Genomic DNA, 21,934 nt, shown 5'->3' with positions numbered 1-21,934 from the left:
AGCTATCTCCATCCCTGCTCTGAACTTGAAATGCGGGAAAAAAACCTTTGAAATGCTTGCATGCCAAGCTAGCAATGGGTTACTGCTATATCCGAACACTTGGAAGTCGGCTGCTGTACGCACAGGCTGGAAAATTGCAAGTATTTGTCATTTTAGAGACAGTTTGGGCACAAGAATGTAGTTTTTCAACTCCAGCCAGCAGTCAGAGCATTTGCTTCTCACCAGGCCTTTGGCTGTTGGGCATTGTGTGGCTCTTCAACCACGGCTGGTTTCGTGGGTGTGCAGGACTGGTGTCTGGTCTCAAAGATTCCCGATGGATTCGAGTCCTTCCAAAACCTTTAAAAATGGAGCAGCTCTGGAGCTTGTACTGTCAGGATGTGTGACTAAAGAGACAAAACTCATGGTTTTTCACTTGTTTGTACTCATGTATTGATGCAAGCAGCATTAGCCGTGCTTCTGAGCTGCTCCTCTTTGCCGCAAAGTATTTTCTCTTCCTTCTTTAAAACAACGCAATGAATACGTGAGCCGGGGAGAATTTTTTCCTCCTGGTGTTGTCATCAGCCCCAGCCCTGTGGTCTGCTGGCACCTCCGACGCGGGGTGGTTGTGCTCCTCCTGCCTTTGAGTGGGATGCTGTGATGTGGCAGTGGGGAGCGGCTCAAGCGTTTGTCGTCGTATTTCATTTTTGTGGGAGCCCTGAAATGCCTTAGCTGTGGGTCAAAAGAAGCTTTTTCAGACCTCGTGTTGCTGCTGGGCCAGGGCAGGGACGCTGCAGGGGCACACCGGGGTGCCCAGATGTACTTGTGATGTCCGTCTGCCTTTAGATCATACCTGTACTCCCACGTGCTGGCATCCCTTCCTCCTTCCCGCCCCGCAGAAAGTATTTTGGTGTCTGGTTTAACCAAAGAGTCGGGTTCAAGCTGTAGAGAAACATCTTCCAGTCTCGGGAAGCAGACCCTGCCTTTGCCTCGGAGCCGTGCTCTCTCCCTGCCTGCACACAGGCAGGACTGGTACCAGGCTGCAGGCAGGGCCTGTTTGGGAACCTCGCTCATGTTGTGTTTCACCGACCACACTCCTACGCTGCATTCCTGCTCCTGAGCCTGTCTCCTCTTGCCTTTCAGGGACAGCCTTGGTCCTCGCCAGGCTCCCCTTGGAGAAGATAGCAGAATGCCTCAGTGAACTCTGTGCCGTACAAGTGATGGCGCTGAAGAAGGTACGTCCCGGCCGGAGCTGCGTTAACATGCTCCTTGTCTGTCACTGGTTTGGATGGGACAGATCAGACGCCATCAAGCTGCTGAGGCTCCGTCTTTGCCCGGTGGCTTGATCTGCTGCGGTAATTGCATGTCCTCAAAGTCAGAGGTGTATGAGGAGTCCACGACTGAGACCGTATTTGTCCCTAAGCCTCTCCTGGCTGCGAAATACCCAGCTGGTAGAGCCTGTAATGCATTAAATGGGAAGAAAAGGGTTCCTAGAAATCAGTTTATGTGCAAGGAGCCAAAGAGCTGGCCTTCCTGAACCCACCTTGAATGCAGCAGGCAGCTTTCACCCCGCATCTCTGGGATGGAGAATGTGGGAACTCGACTTCTTTGTGGGGCATGTGGCCCCAAAAGGTCACGTTCTGGCTGTCCCAAAAACACGGTGGCCCTAGTGACCTTTCCATGCAGATCCAGGATAACGGAGAGTAGAAATCTCGGAGGATGGCAGGAAGAGGGAGGGAAGCCTCAAGAAAGGGACGTGCACGTCCTCTGTCTTTTCAGGATGACCTGTAGCTGCACAAGAGTGGTTCCTGAGAGCTCCTCCTGCCAACACTGCCCGCTCCTAGCAGCTCTCACCCGTTGGCAGGCTTCTCTTCCACCTCTGACCCTGCTCCCTTCTCCTCCAGAGACCCCTTTGAGTAGGCTCTGAATGCGGAGAAGACAAAAAGAGAAGCCACTCTGAGCTTTCAGAGTAACCTACGTGCGTGTGGCTGAGGCTAGGAGCTGCCTAGGTCCTAGGCAAGGTTTGCAGAGATGTCTGCTCTGCTTTGGCCTGAAGGGGATGTGAAGGTGCTGCTGGTGGGGTCTGGTGTCCAGGCTGGGAAATGGGGCTGCCTGTGGTCCTGAAATCCCATTGTTTTCCCTTGTTCTCTAGCTGCTCTCTCAGGAGCCAAGCAACGGCCTCTCCTCAGACCCTACTGTGCCCCTGGATCGACTCGCTGTCATATTTAGGTAAGGAAGGAGGGGCTGCGACAGCCTGTGCAGGGGGTTCGTGAGCACGTGAGTCAAAACTGCTCACCCAGAGACTTAAAACCAAATTAGTGGCGGCTCGTTTCCCCCTGGCCCTGAGAGGAATGGGCTGGAAGCTGCTTCTTCAACCAAGTTCAAGACTCCCCAGCTCCTCTAAGCCAGTTTGTGGTCCCCTTCCCGCAGCCTCAGTGGGTGCTTGAGGCTCCAACCCATTTCCTCAGCTTTAAACACAAAACCTGACTGTTTAGAAAAAATACCGTTAACCCTTTGTTGCTTTTCACAGACACACCAACCCCATTGTAGAAAATGGACAGATCCATCCGTGCCAAAAAGTCATTCAGGAAGTAAGTGCCAGCGGGTCCGGATTCGGGGCAGGAATTTCTGCAGGGGGATTGATGGGGGTGTTGTACCGAGTGGTGGGTTTGGTTGCAATCCCCAGCTGCTGGGCAGATCCATGTGTCCGACGGCACCTCTGCCTGGGGCTGTGCGGTGTGGGGGGAGTGGGGGGGGGGGGGGGGGGGCAGGATTTGGGTCTTCAAATCCCTGGAAGGGGACCTGGCTCTGGAAGTGTCCCAGGTACTTTAATTTCTCTTCCCTTGTAATGCTTGCAGCGCTGCACCAGAGGTATTAAGCCACTCTGAGCTCTTCACTCCTATGTAAAGCTAATTTATGTGTCCCATAATGCAGGTGCCTCTTGTTTTCGGGACCCGAGTGGCCTGACATCTGCCTGACAGTACAGGAATCTGGGTGTTTTTCGGACAGGAGGGTGCTATTGTGGTGGGGTGCACTGTGTCCTCAGTTCAGCTTTAACCCCTTCTGTCTGTCTGCGCTCAGATCTGGCCCGTGCTGTCGGAGACCCTGAACAAACACAGTGCCGATAACCGCATCGTGGAGCGGTGCTGCCGGTGCCTGCGCTTCGCTGTCCGCTGCGTGGGCAAAGGTTCTGCCGCCCTGCTGCAACCGCTCGTCACCCAGGTACGGAGGCTGCTGCCGAGAAACCTCGCTTTCAACATCTTTGTGGGGACGCTGCGATCTTGGGCTTGGAGCTGTCATTGGAAAAAGCTCACTTGGTTCGCATCGGCAGGCAGGCGCATCTTGTGGGCAGCTGCCCAGGCTGCCATTGATGTGTGGCCAGGCAGCAACTGGTGCTGGAAAGCGCTGTGGTGAATACCGGGAGTCTCAGGAGTTCCTACATAAACCCTTGAGGAGTAGAGAGAGCCTTTGAACCGCAAGGGAGAGCTAAGCTCTGCCTGATTGATGCTCTGTAGGTTGTGGGAGCCCTGCAGTTGCATCTGTAATTTGAAAAGTATGCATGAAACTCTGCATTGTTCGACTCCTTGAAGAGGTAACTCTCAGCCTGATGTCAGGTGTCCCCTGCTCTGCTCGGTGCTTCCACTGGGCTAAGGAAGGACCAAAAGCGAGGGGAAGCTGCCTTGGCTTTGGGAGCTGCAGCACGGAGACGCTCCCAAGTGCAAGATCAGACCTGAGCAAGTGCTTCAGGGTGTCCCCTGCCCACCGTGGGGCTGGGGGACGGTTTAGCAGGCTGGGACATCGTCTCAGCACGTGATGAGAGCAGCCCTTTCTCAGAGAGAAGGTGGGACTGCTGGGCAGATCCGGTGGGCAAGCGTTACCTCCCACCGCCCCAGCCAGGGACGAGCGTACGGCTTCACCCCTCCATGGCTCGCCTGTGGATCGGAGCTGCGGGCTACAGCCCCTCGCCGTCAGGAAGCCACGAGGACCGTGCCCCTGGGGTGCAGCTCGTTTGGGGTCTCTGCGGTAGGTCCAGCCCTTCGGGAAGTGTGGGGCTGGCCGAGGAAATCCCTGGCCGTGGCAGGGGGGCTGCCAAGTTCCCGGCCGGATCCTGCAGCCGTTGGGCCCCAGCGAGCGGCACGCAGGGACTTCTCTGGTGGAAACAGCCGCAGCAGTTTCTGTGCCGGACCCGCCGCCGCCTGCGGTGTTGGCGGTGGGCAGGCGGCGTTCGCGGTGCCAGGCGGTGCGTGTCTCCCCGCAGATGGTGAATGTCTACCGGGCGCACCAGCACTCCTGTTTCCTCTACCTGGGCAGCATCTTGGTGGACGAGTACGGCATGGAGGAAGGCTGCCGGCAGGGACTGCTCGACATGCTGCAGGTGGGTGCAGAGAGCTGATGGGTTTGGTTCCCACGTATCTAAATCATAGAATCGTCGTCTAGGTCGGGAAAGACCTTTAAGATCATCGAGTCCAACCATTAAGCTAGCACTGCCAAGTCCCACCGACCCGTGTCCCTGAGCACCCCATCTACACATCTTTTAAATACCCCCAGGGATGGTGACTCCACCACTTCCCTGGGCAGCCTGTGCCAATGCTTGACAACCCTTTCGGTGAAGAAATTTTTCCCAATATCCAACCTAAACCTCCCCTGGCACAACTTGAGGCTGTTTCCTCTTGTCCTATTGCTTGTTACTTGGGAGAAGACTGTCCCCCACCTTGCTACAACCCCCTTTCAGGTAGTTGCAGAGAGCGATCAGGTCTCCCCTCAGCCTCCTTTTCTCCAGGCTAAACAACCCCAGTTCCCTCAGCTGCTCCTCATAAGACTTGTGCCCTGGACCCTTCACCAACCTCATTGCCCTTCTTGTTTCCACGTGCTGGCACAGTAACTACCCCCCTGTGCTCGTGGGGAGGGCTGTGCTGTGGGTGCCTGGGGGGTTTGTACGAAGCAGAGCAGTTTCCCCAGAAACCTAGGCTGGTCCCAACACCTCTCTGCTCTTGTGTAAGTTGGTAGCTGGCTGAACAAAAGCAAGGAGGAGAAGTTTTTGGTTAAAGCAGAACTGGTGAGTGGCTTCTTGTTGGAGGAGCTCGGTCGTTGAGGAAGGTGTTGCTGCTCTGGGGCACGTACCCCATCGGGAGGAGAGATCCAGACCTGCCCTTTCGGCTGTGACGGTGGCTGTCAGGAGGAGAAGCCAGGGTGTGATCCACTCTGGTGTGGTCCCTGCTAGAAATCTCCCTGCAGAGAGAAAGGCAGTTTGAGATGTAATCATAGTTAATTACTAACGGATCCCCACAACCCCTCTCCTAGGCGCTATGCATACCCACCTTCCAACTCCTAGAGCAGCCCAATGGCCTTCAGAACCACCCGGACACTGTGGACGACCTCTTCCGACTAGCAGCCAGGTACCCACACTCTCCTGTCGCCTTCTGCTGCTGCGTGAGGACACCCCAACCAACCCCTCTCTCCTTGTGGAGGGGTCCCCACGCGCCCCTGGGAGCGCTCCCGTCTCCGTGGGCAAGTGGGAGAAGGCAGGGTGCTGCCTTCCCACCAGCACACGGGGATGGGCAGGGTGCCAGGAAGCCAGGCAAGCGCCGGTAATGTCCGTCTGTCCTCTGCCCGGCCAGGTTTATCCAGCGCAGCCCCGTCACCTTGCTACGCAGCCAGGTGATGATTCCCATCCTGCAGTGGGCCATCGCCGCCACCACCCTGGATCACCGGGACGCCAACTGCAGCGTCATGAAGTTCCTGCGTGATCTCATCCACACCGGGGTGGCCAACGACGTGAGTGACCCGTGGGGTCATTCCTCGGGGCAGGGGTCTTCCTCTGCGGAGTTGGGGTTGCCATCCTCATCAGCGTTTGTCACCGCGGTCCCCTGAGAGGCCTGTCCCACTGCCGTAGCCAAGCCACCACGGTTACTCCACCGCTGCCGGCGGAGATGTTCTGGGAGTCGCTCCCAGAGCGAGGAGCAGCTTGTCCGTGTCCCCAGGGCGCTGCTCACCGCCCCCCTCTTCTTCCTCCCGCAGCACGAGGAGGACTTCGAAGTACGGAAGGAGCTCATCAGCCAGGTGATGAACCAACTGGGCCAGCAGCTCGTCAACCAACTGCTGCACACGTGCTGCTTCTGCCTGCCGCCGTACACCCTGCCCGATGTCGCCGAGGTGCTCTGGGAGATCATGCAGATCGACCGGCCGGTGAGAGGGACGGGATGTACCCCAAAAGGGTGCGGGGGGGGGGCCTGAGCTGTCCTGGCATGCACGTGGGCTCACGTGGGGCCAAATCCCAAAGCCTTCCCCAAGCCGGAACGTGGGGAAGCTGGGTTTGGCTCCATATCCTGAGCTTCTCCCTTCTCTTGCTTCCTCCAGACGTTTTGTCGCTGGCTGGAGAACTCGCTGAAGGGTTTACCAAAGGAAACGACGGGAGGAGCCATCCAGGTCACACACAAACAGCTGACGGACTTCCACAAGCAGGTCACGAGGTGAGTGTGCCGGAGCGGGGCAGGCTGCGATGCCGGGAGCCGGGAAGGCAATGGGCGGCACGCGGCCGCAGCTCCGTCTCCCGTGCGAGCTCATCTCTGGGCTGCGGGCTGTGCACCCTGGTGTCCTACAAGGCTCAGCCCTACCTGCTGCTTGCCACGGGTTGTCCTCCAGCAGCCCCAAAGCATCTCCGCAAGAGCCGAGCGTGCTGGTGGGACGTCACCGCTGGCCTCTGCCCACGAATCTGCTCGGATGTCTCATCCGGGGTGTTGCCAGTACAACACGGGCTGCGGAAAGCCTTGCTTTGGAGGGCACGTGTTGCCTTTTCCATCACTGAACAGGTTTTTCTGCTCTTGCCCGAGCCCTGTGCAGCCGGCATCCCTCCTTTCGCAAGCCATCCTGCCGTCCGCCCTCCCTCCCTCCATCTCCTCGGCCCTGTGAGTCACCGGCTCCCGGCCGAGCTGCTCCGACGGCCGGGTCCTGCCGCAGGGCCACAGCAGGATCAGCCCGGCAAGCTGCAGCCTGCTCCGGCCAGCCGGTGCCCGCTGTCCTCCCCTCCATGAGCGGGTCACCGGCTGGTTTGGGGGCATCGGCTGCTCAACACCCAAACGCTCCCTCGCCCTCTGCCCGGCCCTGGAAAAAATCCTGGAACCCGAGTCTCCTGCTGGGCTCGTCCCCAGGGGCGGCTGGCTCCTTTCATCCAGCCACCACCGTAGTGGCACGCAGGTCCCCTCAGCTGGTCCGGGGGCTGCCGAGCCCGTTCTGTCCCAACGGTTGCCCCTACGTCTCTGCCAACATCTCGGAGCCGAGCCACCGTGCTCCTGGCTCCCGGTCCCCACCGCCGTCGCGTGCCAGCAGGGCTGTGCCGGGCGGAGGACACCTTCCCCTCTTCCCAAATGTCCCCCTAATGTCACCCCCCCTGTGTCACCCCTTGTTTTGCAGCGCTGAGGAATGTAAACAAGTCTGCTGGGCTCTGAGGGACTTCACCCGCCTGTTCCGATAGCTCCTGCTCCGGCACGGCGCCCGTCTCCCAGGTAAGAGCCGGCGATGGGACCACGAGCGGCCGCAGGGACCGTGACCGTGCCCCACGGTGACGGTGGTGGCACCACGGGCCGTGGGGTTGCGACTCCGTGGGAGAAGCAGGTGGGAAGAAGGACTGAGCCCCTCTCTCCCCCTCCCAGGAATGTCTTTTAATTAGAAGACAGGAAACGAAGAAAACCAAGAATGTGTCCCACAATCAGCAAAGTTCATCGTGGCCGAGGGCTTTCACTCACTCCAGCGCGTCCCGCCAGCCAGGAGAGCCGGGGCCTGCGCGTGCGCGCGGGAGGACAGCTCGAGGATCCCGCTTTCCCGGCGGATTCGCTTCCTGAACATCGGCTACCGAAACAAGAAAACAAACCAACGGGGGGAAAAAAAAATCACAAAAAAAACCAAAACAAAACAACAAAAAAAACACAAAAAAAACCAACACACCAACAAACCGCCACCAGACACCGGAGGAAAACGGATTTACCTGCACCGGAGTGCGAAGTAGAAAACTTTCTGTGAAGTGGAGAAAAAAAAAAAAAACAAACCCGAAACAAACAAACAAACAAACAATAGAAATTATTTCAGGAAAGATAGGGGTTTAAAATAGATTTAGGAAAAGGCAGTGGCTGCAGGCTCTGCCCTCCCCGAGCCCGCTGTGTCCTGCCTGGTGGTGACCTCCCGGAGAAGATGCAGGCGGGACAGACTGTTTAAATATATATATTCTATTTTTTTTTTTTTCTTCTTTTTTAGTTTGGTTTTTTGGGTTGGTTTTTTTTGTTTGGTTTTTTTTTTTTTTTTTTAATTGCTTTTATTTGGTTTATTTTAGGGTCGGATCGCGCGGGGAGGAGACGGCTCGAGCGAGTGCAGGGACGGGGCTGGGAGAGGGCCGGCGCGGGGCCCGCGGGCACGGCTAGAGCGCATGCTGTTCCCTCCGGGGGTGTGTAGCCATCTCGAGAACAATAAAAACAACAAAAAACTGAAAAAAATAAATTAAAAACCCAAGTCCCGGCCTGGTTCTTCTCTCAGGGCCGTGCCTGGCTTGGGGTGCCCTGAGCTGCAGGGAGTGCAGCCACCCCCACCGGCGCTGGGGGTCCAGCGTGGCCCCATTTTTCTTGCTGTTTTGCCCCAAAACTGCCATTTCGCATCCTGGGTGCCCCCAGGGAGGGGGGGGGTCCAGCTTCTCCTCCTGGAACGGGTGATCGTGGCCAGGACGTGATCGTGGGACCCAGTGGATGGTTGTCACCGGCAGCTCCGGAGGGACGGGGATGGCGCTGGGTGGACGCAGCTGGACGGCCACGGGGTGACAGCGTGGGAAACGCCCCCCCCAACGGGCGCTGCGGTGGGCGGCCCCTGCGTCCCCCCAGCCCAGCCCCGCGTCCCCTCGTCACTGGGGCAGGGAGCCGGGCGGCAGCACCCAGGGTCCGGCGGCGGGGCCGGGCTCTGGTTGCGCCGGTGGCAGCCGTTGCTGGTTCTGCCAGAGCTGGTGAAGCTCCTTGAACTGTTCCACCATCTTGTCCTTGAGGTCGGGGTGGGAGATCTGCAGGGGGATGCTGTCGGCCGACCAGGACAGCTCTCCCGAGAACATCTCCAGCAGCAGCCGCGCCGCCACCGGCACCACCTGCAAGAGTCCCTCACCGCATCAGCCGGCACGGCGCGGGGACGCCCGCCCGTGTCCTCCGGGCAGCGTCCTGACCTGGGGGACGGCCCCGGGGGGGACGGCCCCGGGGTGTCCCCGTCCCCGGGAGCCTTTGTCCCCTCACCTGCACCGTGATGAGCTTTTTCTCCTTGGGCTTCTGGTCCGGCCACTCCTCACCGAAGCAGAAGAAGATCTCGAAAGGGGGTGGGGTGGTGGTCTGGCCCTTCTGGAACAGGATGAGGCCTGCGGGGCCGGACGCAGCGGTGAGGGGCAGGATGGGGCCTCGCGCCAGCCTGTCCCACCACCATCCCAGCTGGTGTCCCCCCATCCCAGCTGGTGTCCCCCCATATGCTGGGTGGTGTCCCCCCATGCCACCATGTCTCCCCAGCCCAGCTTGGTCCCTCCACGCCATCAGGTCCCCACGTACCAGCTGGTGTCCCCCCATCCCAGCTTGGTCCCTCCGTCCCACCCCGTGTCCTCAAAGGGCACGGGGGGACAACCCCGTTCTGCTCTCACCGTTGAGAAACCCCTCCAGGCTGAAGAGCTTGGTCTTCTTCTCCCTCTCGATGGGGTTGGGGCCGGCGCGGTGGGTGGCGCAGGGCCCCGTCCAGAAGACCTTGCACTGGCAGAGGCGGATGGCGTAGATGTCCTGGCCCTGCAGCTCCAGGATGAGCCCACGGTCCAGCACGTCCAGGAGCTGGTGGGTGTAGAAACGTTGCTTCTCGTTGGGGATGGCGTCGGTGGCGGGGAAGCGGACCTGCTCCAGCGTCAGCGGCCCGAAGAGTTCCACCTGCTCCTGCGTGGGCTCCAGGCTGCTGTGGAAGAGGCGGCAGCCGTGGGGGTTGCTGATGGTGAGGACGCAGACCTGACGGCCCCGGTACTGGAACTTGATCTCCAGGTCGGTCACTGCCAAAGGGACGCGGATGTGAGCTGCCCAACGGGGACCACGCCACGGGCACCCCATCCAGCCACCCCGCGCCCATGGCCACCACCGTCCAGCCACCCCACGGCCACCCCGCGCCCATGGCCACCACCGTCCAGCCACCCCACGGCCACCCCGCGCCCATGGCCACCACCGTCCAGCCACCCCACGTCCATGGCCACCACCATCTGGCCACCCCACGGCCACCCCACACCCATGCCCAGCCACCCCATGAGCACCCCACACCACCCCCCCCCCCAGCCATCCCCCCACCCATGGCACCCCATCCCCACCCCACAGACAGCCCCCCCCCCCCCCCCGGGTCCTTACGCGGCAGCATGTGGGGGCTGATGAGCAGGTTGGGGATGACGTGCTCCATGGGTGCCAGCGGGCAGGCGGCTGGGGGTCCCAGGGTACCCAGGGGGGGCCCCGTCTCGGCGAGGGCGGCGGGGGGCAGCTCGGGGGTCCCGTGGGTGCCCCCCACCTCCCCGGGGAGCAGCGTCGGGGGGGGGCGGCGCGAAGGGCCCCAGAGGGCAGCCGCTGCCGAAGGGGGGCTCCTCCTTGGGCCAGGGGTAGGGGGGCAGCAGGTCCCCCCCGTGCCGGGTGTCTGGGGGCACAGCGTGGGGTCGGAGGGTGGCCACGGCCCCCCAGCCGCCCCCCGAAACTGCACCCTGTGCCTCCCCCCTGCCCACCTGACACCCCCCCCACTCACCATTGATGCTCAGAGACGTCATCTTCTGGAGCTGCGGGGAGGAGAGCGGGGTGGTTATGGGGTCAGGGTGCAGGGACCCCCCCCGAGGTGTCCCCGGTTTAGGGGTCGTCCCCCCCCCCCCCCCCCCCCCCCCCCAGGTACCTGGCTGACGTCCTCCTCCACAACGCAGCCGTAGTCATCCTCGGCCACCCCATCTGCAAGGGAGAGACGGGCTGGGGCGGGGGTTTGGGGCTGGGGGGGGGGGCTGAGGCTTTGGGGGGTGTAGGGGGAATTGTGGGGGGCTGCGGCATCGCGGGGCGCTGGTTCCTCGTGGGCTGCTGGAACCTCACGGGGTGCTGGGAGCCGATGGGCTGCTGGGGCTTTGAGGGGTGCTGGGACCTCGTGGGGTACCCAAACCCCTCCCCAAAGCCACCCACCCCCAGTCCCCATCCCTCCCCACCCCTCCAGCACCCTGACCCCCCCACACACACCCGCCACCCATGGGTGCCCCCCCGCCGTACCTGCGCCGTCGGCCGGGCCCTCGCAGAGCTCGTAGACCTTGTAGGGCTGGAGCGGGGTGGCCTTGGTGCCGTCGAAGAGCAGCCGGAACTCGCGGCTCTTGTTGAGGGCGCAGCGCAGGTTGGCCTTCCACTTGGCTGGGTCCGGCTCGTCCACTCCCTCCGTGAACTTCCCCGTCTCCTGCGCCCACGCCTGGGGGGGGGGCGGGGGTGCTCAGCACTCCCAGCACCCTGGTCTGGGTCCCCCTTGTCACCCCGTCCCACCGTCATCCCCAGCCTGTGCCCCCTTGGCACCCCGTCGTCCCCATCCCGTGTCCCCCTTGGCACCTCGTCGCCGCCATCGCCCGCATCCCGTCCCTCTTGTCACCCCGTCATCCCCGTCACCCCCATCCCGGGTCCCCCTTGTCACCCCATCACCCCCGTCCCATGTCCCCTGTGTCACCCCATCACCCCCGTCCCGTCCCCTTTGTCACCCCATCGTCCCCATCCCATGACCCCCTTGTCACCCCATCATCCCCATCACCCCTGTCCCCTTGTCACCCCATCACCCCCATCCTGTGTCCCCCTTCCCACCCTGGTCCCCCCATCACCCCCATCCCATTTCCCCCTGGTCACCCCATCATCCCAGTCACCCCTGTGTCCCCCTTGTCACCCCATCACCCCCATCCCACGTCCCCCCCATCATCCCCATCCCATGACCCCCTTGTCACCCGTCATCCCCATCATCCCTGTCCCCTTGTCACCCCATCACCCCCATCCTGTGTCCCCCTTCTCACCCTGGTCCCCCCATCGCCCCCATCCCATGTCCCCCTTGTCACTCCATCATCCCTGTCCCATGTCCCCCTTGTCACCCCATCGCCCCCCGCCCTGTGTCCCGTCCCCCCCCCCCCCCTTTGTCACCTTGAAGATGGTGTCGTGGTCCTGGGGGCCGGGGGGGTGGCGTGTGGCGTGGTGCCAGGGGATGGCGAAGCGTCGCCGCTCGGGGTCCAGCCACTGCAGCCCCGGGTAGCGCCGGCTGCTCACCTGGGCCACCAGCCAGGGCTTCAGCCGCACCCGGCGGGGCGGGGGGTTCATGGTGGGATCTGGGGGGGGGGGGAGAACAGAAAGGCTGGGGGGGCACCGGGGTACCCGCCAGCCGGAGGTGAGGCTGAGGCCCGGCCAGCTCGTGACACATGTGTGTGTGAGGGGCTGAGGCCCGGCCGGCTCGTGACACGTGTGTGCAGCTGTGCCCCAAAACAGGAACCGTGTCGTGTGTGTGTCCCCCCCCCCCGTGCCACCACCACCCCCCCAGGACCCTGGGGTGGGCGGGTGGGGGTAAGGGGTGCAGGGCTTGGTCGGAGCTGGGGTCCCTGCCCGTCCTGGGGGGGTGGGATGGTGGGGGGGGGGTGTGTCCCCCCCAAACGCCGTGTACCCCCCCCCCCCGTGGGTGCGGGGGCGTCACCCTGCGCCCCGAAAGCAGAAGCTGCGGCAGCTTCGGGGAAACAAAAGTGGCCCCGAGCTGCCGGGGGGGTGACATGGGGGGGGGACATGGGGAGGGTGGAAGGGGCCGCACCCAGCGGGGCACCCCCAGACCCCAGCGGGAACGGGGAGGGGGGGTCCTGCGCCCCGTGGGGACAGCGGGGTGGTGGCCCCTGCGGGGGGGTCCCTGGGGTCCCTGAGGGGACGGGGGGGTCCCTATGGGGATGAGGGCGTCGCCGCGGGGTTTGGGGGGTCCCTGCGGGGTCTGGGGGGGGTCCCTGTGGGGACGGGGGGGGTCCCGGCGGGGTGGGGGTCACGGCCCCCAAGTGCCCCCCAGGACTTTTCCTGGGCATCCCCGCGGTGCCCACGGCACCCGCTGACTCCCGCCCCCCCGGGACCCCCCCCGGGACCGACACCCCCCGGGACCCCCCCCCGGGACCCGGCTCCGGGACTCACCTGCGCTCCGGAGCCGGGGCCGCCGCCCAGCGCTTCCGCACGGCGGGGCGGGGCCCTGGGACGGGACCGGCCACGCCCACGCCCCCGGGGCGGGGCCCGTGTCCCCGCGTGTCCCCCCCCCCGTGCCCCTCCTCCCCCCCCCGTGTCCGCCCCCCCCCCACCCCGTGTCCTCCCACCCCGTGTCCCTCTCCGGGGTCCCGTGTTCCCCCCGCCCCCGGGTGTCCCCTCCCGGCAGGCACCTCATTAACATACGCTTTACATTCATTTGCATACCCCGCGCCCATCGCTCACTCCACGTGACGCGCGGGGGATCCCCGCAGCGGGCGGGGCATCCCCTCCCATACCCCCCTCCGCCCCCGGCCTCCCCCACCGGGCTGTGATTGGCCGCGCTCGCTGTCACTCATCTGTGGGCGTGCCCCACCCGCTCACCGCCCCTTTACGGGAGGCCACGCCCCTAGCGCTGCTCCCCCCGCCCACCTCCCCTCCCCGGGGCCGTTGCCCGGCAACGCGGGGGCGGTAACAATGGGGCGGGGCGAGTGGGCGGGGCGAGACTCCCAGCGCTCCCCGGGCAGGCTTCGGATTTGGGGTAGAACGGCTTTATTTAACTTGCAAATTTAGGGGTTTTTGGTGGGGGTTTTTGTTTTAATTTTAAGCTAGCCCTACCCCCCCGCGCTGCTGCTCCTCACCCAGAGTTTCGGCCGTGGTTCTAAGCCCCCCCCTCGTCTGCCAAAGCCCGGCCTAACCCCGCGGCTCCCGTCCATCTGCTCCACGGAGGATTCCAAAATCCCGTGGGTATCTCCCGGTGCTTCCCCAGGGATATTCCCGCTCCGCACCCGCGTCACCGCCGAGTCCCTTCCAGACGTTCTGGGTGCTCGGGGGAACCTTTCCCCTCTTTCCCCGCCATCCGCCATGCCATACGGATGTTTTTTCCCCGCTGTGGGTTTTTTCGTCCGTTCTCGTCCCGGGTTCCTGGCCTCTGCCAAGAGGTGGCTGCGGGACGGATGAATCCCGGTTGCAGGGCAGGGCCGGATCCTGGCCTACGAGCCGGGAACAGTCGATTTGGGCTGGGAATGGCGGTCCTGTTCTGCCACAGGGCTTGGGAGAAGGGGAGATGTGAGCCTCGGAGCATCTTCCCTCCATGCACCCATCCAAATTCCCTTCCTCAACTGTACCCGGCATGCAAACCACAGCTAAGCACAAAACGCCGGAAAAAGGCACTAAAAAATGCCAATTTATGGGATGCTGAATGGATATTTCCTCAAGGATCCCTTTTCCACATCCGCTCCAGCCTTGCCTCGGTGTTTTCTGTCCTCGCTGGAGGAGCGGCCGGAGCGGGAGGCCCATGGGTGGGAGACAACAGCCCCGCCGATGAGCCGGCGTCAAGCTTTTCGGCAGAGATTTCAGGGAAAATGGGAAGGAAGCGGGACGGTCGCGCATTTCCCCTCCGCTGCCGCCTCCTTTCGCATCCTCTGTGTTTTGGGAAGCGCCAGGGCTTCAGCTCACTCAGAGGGTTCATTTTTATTTTTTTACTTTAATTTTTCCATCATTAACAGCAACTGTCTCCACCAGCTTTGGATTTGCTGTTCACACGAGTCCCTGGGCCGCTCCGCCGGCGATGGACCCTCACCCGTGTCCCCGTCCCCAGCTCCGCTCTCTGCCACGTGCCCTCATGAGGACAAAGGGGGGGAAAAAAATCAGCTTTTTGGGGTTATCACGCGTGAAGTCGCGGAGGAGGGGACTTTCCCATTCGCTTCTTCCACCGAGAAATGAAACTGCTCTCGCCTGCAGCCCCGGGTACGTTGGCTCTCCGGGTGGGACGCTGTGTTTCACTTCCAACCTGGCACTGACTTCCCTCTCCCAACGCTCTCCGCCTCTTTATTTTTCTATTTCTGGTTAAAACTCCCCGGGATTGCCTCGGTCTCCGCTGCCGTGAGAGGGAGCACTCAGCCCTGCCGAGGCCGAAGCGGCTCCCTGGGGCGTAGGGCTGATGTTGGATGGGATTTCCCTGAGCTGGGCTGTCAGCATCTCGGAGTCATCGCTTCCTGGGCCCCCGGCCAGCCGCCAGCTCTGGATACCAGCATGATGTATTTTTGAGCTCCTTCAGCCGGGTTTTGGCCACAGGTACAGGGAGAGCCTGCCCGAAAACACAGCAGGCAGCAAACCCGCACTCCCACCTCCAAGTCTCTGCCTGCAGCTGCCTCAAATCACCTATTTATTTGCTCATTAGTTAATTTGGGGGGGGGGGGTAAGACACCCCCTCGGGTAGGGCAGCCTGACCTCCAGCTCTTTCTCATCCTTAATTTGGTGGTCTCCTCCTGTGGAGCCAGCTCTGCTGCTAGCGGGACGCGGCGCCGAGGAGCCGGCTGGGGTGCCGGAGCCATGCCAGGCTAGCCTAGCCGGCCGTCCCACTCCCAGGCTGTCTGGGAAGGGGGATAAACACAAGGCCGTCGTGTTTCCAGGGGTTTTCTTCCATGGCCGGAGCCCAGCTCGGCCTCCCGCTGTTGGCCAGGTCCTGCAGCGCCGGGGACGGTGCCTCTGGGCCAGTTTATACCCAACTCGCGTGGGAGATGCTCCAGCACTCGTGACATCCAAGAGCTCCGTAATGCCGTCTCTGGGAAGAGGCGGCGAGGTGCTGGGGGTCGAATCGCTCCGCGGGTTTACTCTCCAGTTTTGACGTCTCGTTTTCTCCGTGGCAGCTCTGAGCGGACGGTTCAGCAAAAGCTGAGGGAATCCTTTGCTGTCCCACGGCTCCTGGTCAACGGGCTCGCCGCCTTCCTGATCGAGCTGGTTCACTTCCTCGGTGAGACCGTGGTCCAGGTGAGCCGCGCCGGTTTCCCTGCCACTGAGAGGAGATGCGGTACGAGCAGTCAGGATCTCCAACCTCTAATGGAGAATTTTCCATCTGATTTTTTTTTTAATGTCTGTTGATTACTTTTTTTGATGCCTGTTTGCCTTGAAGAGCTCTGGGCTGTTAAAGCTCAGTCCTGTCTCAGTGGTGAATGTGTTTGTGGGGAGGCTGGGCTTGTTCTCCAACAGAAAAGAAAGCCCCAAGGTCAGAAACACTGGACATTCGATGGTGGAGGTTGGGCGGCATGAGAAATGGGAGTGTTCGATACTTAACCCAGAAGATCTGCTCTCCAAAAACTGTGATTACATCCCAAATACACCACCAGGAACCTTTCTGCCACCGATACGCCTGGTCTGGGGTCACTGGAAGGGGACAAGGCAAAAGGAGAGATAATTGTAGGAGGTGATGAGACGTGCTGACAACCCTGAGCATAAACTTCTGCTTCCCTTCCTCTGAGTATTTCCATGTCAAAACACTTCAGTATTGGGAGGAGAAACTTTGGGTTCTTCACTATCTCAGACTTCTCCTCCCATAGTGAAATTTTTGCATCTTGGCCACGTTTTCGGCATCTCTACGAGAAGTGGGGAGTTCCTTCTGAGTAACTTGCTCTTTACAGAGTCCCCACCACACCTCAGGATGGCATGTGCTGGTGAATATTCATCAAACACAAGCATTTTAACCCAAATTTGCCTTCCCCTCCAGGTGCTGGTGGTCGGTTTGCTGACAGCCATCAGCGATCATATTTTGAAGCCCTTCTTGGCGGCGACGTTCAACAGCCTCCTGCAACCTCTGCTGCTGTTCCTGTTGAAGGTCCTCTGCGGCATCCGGGACCTGACGGACCCCCTCATCGACGTCCTGGCCGCCGTCTGCTCGCAGCTTGCCGTGGTGCTGCGGGCTGTCAGATTAGTGGAGATCAACCTACAGCCAGACAGAAGGACGGATCTCGGTGATGTTGGCAGCAGCTGAGGCTGGGCCTTGGGAGGCGAAGGAAGAAGGGGAGGAGGAAAATGCTTATTTCTGCAAAGAGCAATGCAAATTGAGGAAGAGCGGGGCTGTCTGCAGCATGGGGAGGCAGGCACCGAGAAGGTGAGGAGAACAGTGTAGCCACGTGTTTCTGTGCGGGTGGTAGGTACACGGTGCCAATGGGATTGGGTTTGTATGTTCTATTTTTGCAAACACCTCCTTAACCAACCCATTAAATGACAATTTTGTATCTTGGACTGTGTCTCTAGCGAGGTGGTGTTCCTATTCCTGCCTGGAAGACTTGGCTTTCTGCTGGGAAGGACTTCCCTGTGCAGCCTCTTGCAGTGGGCCAGCCGGGCTCCTCCGGTGAGCTCTGCTGCCAATTTCAGAGGCGGTTTGGTGTTAGGAGCCTGATTTCCTCAGGCCCTGCCAGGAGGCGACAACTTCTCTCCGGAGAACCGAGCAGCTCCCGGGCACCCTCGCTTTGACTAGAGCAGCCCTCTGTAGCCAGTGGTGTGGGATAGCCAGGAATTTGGGGACTGTCTGAAAAATATGTGAATGCCACCCCTTCCATGTTCCTAAAAAATAAGTCTGGTACACGTTTCAGGTAGTAAGAACAGATTCCTGTAGCGACCAGGAGGCCAGAGGAGCAGAATTGCAGGCAGTGAAGCTTCAAGTGTGTTTTGCAAAACCTTTGAGGGGATCAGGGCTGGGACTAAGCCATGTTTTGGGGCTCATGCCTGTGCCCTAGATGCCAGCTCCCCTCTCCAAGGGCATATCCTTCTGGGAACATTTCCCACTGCTTGCATGCACTGCGAGATCCCTCAGGCCTTGATGATTCCACACTGAAAGCCCTTTGCTTTTTATGGGCAGAGAGCAGCTTGTTTTTAACTTCCCGGCCTGTAAGATCATCCAAAGAATTGAGCCGGCTAGCTGTGATTTAATGAATGAGCTCTGCAACGAGGCGTTGCAAGGGGTCCCCCGCGGTGGCCGTGCCCGTCAGCGTGCGCTTGCTACCCTTGACTCGCTGTGCTATTTGGGTGCTGCTGAGTTCATGGAGTTGCAGTGGTAACAGGATGTTCCCCTTTGGCGGTGCAAAGGGACAAGCTGGAAGCCACCAAGGCAAAGAAGAACTCTCCAGGGTCAGATGACCAAGGGCAGCATGTGATTGAAAGCCGGAGATGAGCCGAAACCTTCCGGGCAGCAGGAAATGTGCCGGTTTTCCAGGAGAGGGAGACCAGACCAACTTTGCCCTTGCTCCTCAGCTAAGAGCACCAGAGCCAGAGGTTAGAAGAGCCACACAGACATGAGCAGGACCTGGCCTCGTGGACTGGGTCCAGGATGTCCTGCAGCAACGTCACTGGTGCCAGGACTGTGCCTGGATGGCCATGCATGGGGTCCGAGAGCCCCCATGGGACACCTGGGGGACACATGGTTGTCCTCAGGGTATTTCGATCCACACAAGGCGCTTGCATCGGGGCGCAGGCATGTCCTGGCGACTGTTCCCTGATAACAGACCTTCCTGCAAGGGAACGATTAAAATGAACAAACACAAACCATGATTAAGAGGATGGAATTAATTTGAGGTTTCTTGCTTTGTTGATTTAGCTCAAGATTCACTTTAATGATTTAAATGGCTTTAATTAAATCAATCTGCTCCGGGAACAAGAATTCCCCATTTCATTTTTCTTTTTTTGGCTAAAGCTCTCTGAAGTAGCAGAGATCCAGGAGACAGAGTTGGGAAAATTCAACACCCAGGAGTGAGAAGAGGCAGCTTGCATCATGCTCGAACAGCATCAGAACAGCATCTCACCCCAGGCAGGGACCCTCCATCCCGTGCTGGGAGAGGACGTGTCTGCCATCCTGCTGGAGCCCTGGCTCCCGGCAGGCACCCCTGGAGCTGGGTGATGGGCGCAGAGCTGCCATCTTCCTCCTGTAGCCCCCTGCCTCGCTGCGGGACAGGGGATTTGTAAGATGTGCAGGTGCTGTGGACGGTGTAACAGCCGGTTGGAGTTTGTCTTGCAAATTAGACATAATCATGTCCTGGCAGCAGCAGTTCAAAGAGACCAAGGTGCAGAAAGTCACTGATTTTTTGGAGTTTCTGGACCTAAAGGTGAATAGGAGCTCAGGGCTACTGGCCATGCATGTCTCCTTGGTGCTGCTCTGCTCATCAAGAGCAGAAAACTCTTTTCTTCCTTAAAAAACAAGCAAACAAAACCCAGTCCAAACTATGTGCATTTAATGCATCCAGCCTGTGCCTTTCCTCCACTGCGGCCGCAGGCAGCCCCAGACACCGGCAGGGGTGGGCAGCCCGAGCTGCTCTGAGGGGGCTGTGCCCCTCCGGCACACACCCACGTCCCCGTGGGAGCATGTGTGTGCCCAGGATGGGGTCTCAATGCAGCCGTCCCATTCTCAGCTGCCTTCCACGTGCCCCCCACGCCAGGCTGCCAGTGCCCCTTTGGCACTAGCGGCAGTGCTGGGTTACAGCACCGTGCTCGGACAAGGACATTTCTCCCCGTCCGCGTTGGCTGGCGGCAGCAGTGCTCACGGGGCTTACGCTCACCAGCAGCCCGGGGCTGGCAGCTCCCTCGCATTGCTGCTCCCTTAGATCACCGGCCCAAATGCCTTCCCTCCGGCTCATCTCTCCGCTCCGAGCGCTGTGGCTGAGCCCACGAAGACGGCTCAGCACACGGCACGGGAGGGCGGAGGAGCGGCAAGATGCTTCTCCTGGCTCGCATCCGATTTTCTCAGCCAGCCCCGTGGACCTCAAGGCAGGTGTTGTGCCTGCTGGATGGGGGCACAGCTCTGCCCAGCCCTTTCCACCGTGATCCGTGGGGGTTTTGCCGATGGCTGCCCCGGAGCGGCCGGGGAGGAGTGGGTGCAGGGCTGGGAGAGCAGCCAGCTGGGATGTGGAGGAATGCCAGGACGCTGAGCGCAGGGCCTCCTTCAGCTCCGAGCGGCCATCGCTTCCCTAAATAGACGGCTGCAGGGTGGGAGGATTAGCTGGGGGCATTCCTCTGCCCCCGGCCGCTGACCCCAGGACGCGTTGCTCATCGCTATATTAAATCCTGCACACAACGGGTTGCTCTTCACAAGTCCTTCGCTCCAGGTGTCGGGATTTCTGCTCCTCCCTCCACCCCGCACTTTCAAACACTGCGGGGATTTGCAGATGCCGAGTCAGTTTTGGTTTGTTCCACTCGGATTTTGCAGGGGAGGTTTGTGCTTTTCCCTTTTGATGCCTCCTGGCACCGCTTGTGGAGCACGAGGGTATTTATAGCTACCCAGCGAGGTTAAGAGCCACTGCCTAATGGTTCATGAACGTGCCATGCCAGCCCGATGACGGGGCTGGTCAGTGCGCGGTTATATCCACGTGGTTTCACAGGAGGAGCCAAGGGCCTGGCTCTGGATTTAGGTTTTGTCAGACAGGCGTCATGGGAAGGAGGTCAGACCTGCCGTGTGGCTCTGCTCAGGAGAGTGGCTGTAGGAACGAGGCTGTGTGGGAACCCACCAGGTTGTACCTCCGTTTGGGTACCAAAGAGGGCACAGCCTAGGGTCAGAACAAGGCGCAGAAGCATTGAAATAAATCAGGAATGAGCTGTTGGAGTAAGTTCAGAAAGGCTCAGTGTTTTGGTTTCTTGACACCTGCTTCCCATGGTCAGAGGTAAATTGAGGCAGGGCATAAGTCAGTCTTTCCCATCAGGACACTCAGTGATACATCTTCAGAGCGGCCTCCTGATGGTCAGGTCACGGCTGGTTGTCTTGCCCATAAAAAATGGCGTCATGCTTTTGCTGCCTGTTCTGGAGCTCCTCCGACCTCCCACATCATTCCTTATGCTGGAGATGCTGCGTCTCCCTCTTCTCCGTGTTCCTGCACGCAGCTCCATGTTCCCCACCCTTCAGCATGCTGCTGGGGATGCAGCCCAATGTCAAAGGGCTTCCCATATTTCACCCGTGGGACCTGTTTTTCTACTGAGGGACCTCAGCCCATCTCATGGTCCTCCCTTGGAGCAGTCATCACCACTAACGTTGCTCCTGGGAGAGGTTTGTCTGACCTGGTTCCTCCATCCCTCCTGTCTGAATCACCCCGCTGTAGGTCTGCGTGCTGGACCTGGTGCATCCACAACCTCATCCGTGGCCTGGATGTGCAAAGGAAGGCTGCTGCCCCACTCCCAGCAGGAGACTGCTAAAAAAACCACCCATATTTTCTTTTTTTCACCCTGATCAAGCACAGGTTTTCTGTGCTCTCCTCCCAGACCGCAGTCCTGAGACCTCCAGTTGTTGTGACTGCCCTCCTTTGGGCTTTCTGCAGGTGGCCCAGTGCAGGATCTAGGATTAGGGTTCATGCGTTTACACTTTGGGTTTGGGGTTTTTTTTTCTGGTGCTGTTACCTCTTTTGGGAAATGACCTGAAGAGAGGGTGGGAAAGCAGGCTGTGCTTCCAGCGAGCATTTGAGTCTCACTGTGCTTCCGTAGCAGCTTTCCCAGAGGGACTTATAATGGCGTGGATAGTGGCTCAGTATCCAACCACCCTACAATGAAGCTGGCCTCCCAGGGCAAAGCTGGAGTTAGGAATTCCCTTCAGATATTCTCAATCCTTCATTTAATACTCCCTGTTGCCTTATTTGCAGCTCATGTGGAAGCAGGCCACCTCGCATAGGCACAGCTAGGAGAGACCTGTCTGTTTGCCTGCATTACACAAGCCATGGACTTCCCCAGTTAATCTGGGTTTGAACAACAGTGCATTTCCTAGGAAAAACATCCAGTTCTGTGGCAAAACCAAGCAGTCCTGGCCAGCAAGATTCCTTCCACCTGACTTCGCCTCCCTGAATGAGGCAGATGGCTTGAGGACAGAGTCCTTCAGTCCTCCAGCGCTCCAGCTCCTTCATGGCATTGGTGGTTCTCCAGACCACCACAGCTCTTCTTCCAGGGGTGTTTCTCAAGGGACTCACAAAGGTTTTAAGCTAAAACCA

The 21,934-nt window shown here is 60.1% G+C and overlaps 3 protein-coding genes across 10 annotated transcripts in view; 2 read left to right on the top strand and 1 right to left on the bottom strand.

Moving 5' to 3' along the window:
- The window catches only part of TNPO3 (transportin 3), a 42,778-nt gene extending 34,926 nt beyond the window's left edge, over window positions 1–7,852 (top strand). For both annotated transcript variants that reach the window (XM_030014715.2, XM_030014716.2), the window contains 11 exons: window positions 1,120–1,211; window positions 2,129–2,205; window positions 2,507–2,567; window positions 3,058–3,198; window positions 4,235–4,351; window positions 5,278–5,372; window positions 5,595–5,751; window positions 5,995–6,162; window positions 6,334–6,446; window positions 7,387–7,478; window positions 7,626–7,852. In XM_030014715.2, coding sequence (XP_029870575.1) covers window positions 1,120–1,211; window positions 2,129–2,205; window positions 2,507–2,567; window positions 3,058–3,198; window positions 4,235–4,351; window positions 5,278–5,372; window positions 5,595–5,751; window positions 5,995–6,162; window positions 6,334–6,446; window positions 7,387–7,447 — 1,082 coding nt within the window. In that variant the 3' untranslated portion in view covers window positions 7,448–7,478; window positions 7,626–7,852. The remainder of the gene's footprint in view (window positions 1–1,119; window positions 1,212–2,128; window positions 2,206–2,506; window positions 2,568–3,057; window positions 3,199–4,234; window positions 4,352–5,277; window positions 5,373–5,594; window positions 5,752–5,994; window positions 6,163–6,333; window positions 6,447–7,386; window positions 7,479–7,625) is intronic.
- Window positions 7,853–8,274: 422 nt separating this feature from the next.
- Window positions 8,275–13,273, bottom strand: IRF5 (interferon regulatory factor 5). The gene is given in 10 exon segments (XM_041123545.1): window positions 8,275–9,091; window positions 9,234–9,352; window positions 9,626–10,015; window positions 10,362–10,542; window positions 10,544–10,638; window positions 10,744–10,774; window positions 10,885–10,937; window positions 11,244–11,433; window positions 12,141–12,348; window positions 13,155–13,273. Coding segments are annotated over 9 exon segments (1,467 nt in total). The 5' UTR covers window positions 12,315–12,348; window positions 13,155–13,273; the 3' UTR covers window positions 8,275–8,857.
- Window positions 13,274–13,669: 396 nt separating this feature from the next.
- Window positions 13,670–18,563, top strand: LOC115341525. Of its 7 annotated transcripts, none has more exons than XR_005932420.1 (5): window positions 13,670–13,740; window positions 14,708–14,948; window positions 15,848–15,971; window positions 16,705–17,088; window positions 18,066–18,563. XR_005932420.1 is itself a non-coding variant. In XM_030014718.2 (4 exons), exons 1-4 carry the CDS (start codon window positions 13,677–13,679, stop codon window positions 16,966–16,968), a joined length of 690 nt encoding a protein of 229 aa, XP_029870578.1. In that variant the 5' UTR covers window positions 13,670–13,676; the 3' UTR covers window positions 16,969–17,220. The 7 variants fall into 7 exon arrangements, 4 of the variants coding, with proteins under 4 accessions (XP_029870578.1, XP_040979480.1, XP_040979482.1 ...); XR_005932419.1 differs by lacking the exon at window positions 18,066–18,563 and adding an exon at window positions 17,573–18,057; XR_005932421.1 differs by lacking the exon at window positions 18,066–18,563 and adding an exon at window positions 17,235–17,555.
- Window positions 18,564–21,934: the final 3,371 nt, after the last annotated feature.

This window comes from Aquila chrysaetos, chromosome 5 (genome assembly GCF_900496995.4).
Source record: "Aquila chrysaetos chrysaetos chromosome 5, bAquChr1.4, whole genome shotgun sequence".
NCBI lineage: Eukaryota > Metazoa > Chordata > Aves > Accipitriformes > Accipitridae > Aquila > Aquila chrysaetos.
The sequence above is the reverse complement of the archived record's forward strand: the minus strand, read 5'-3'. Positions and strand labels throughout refer to the sequence as shown.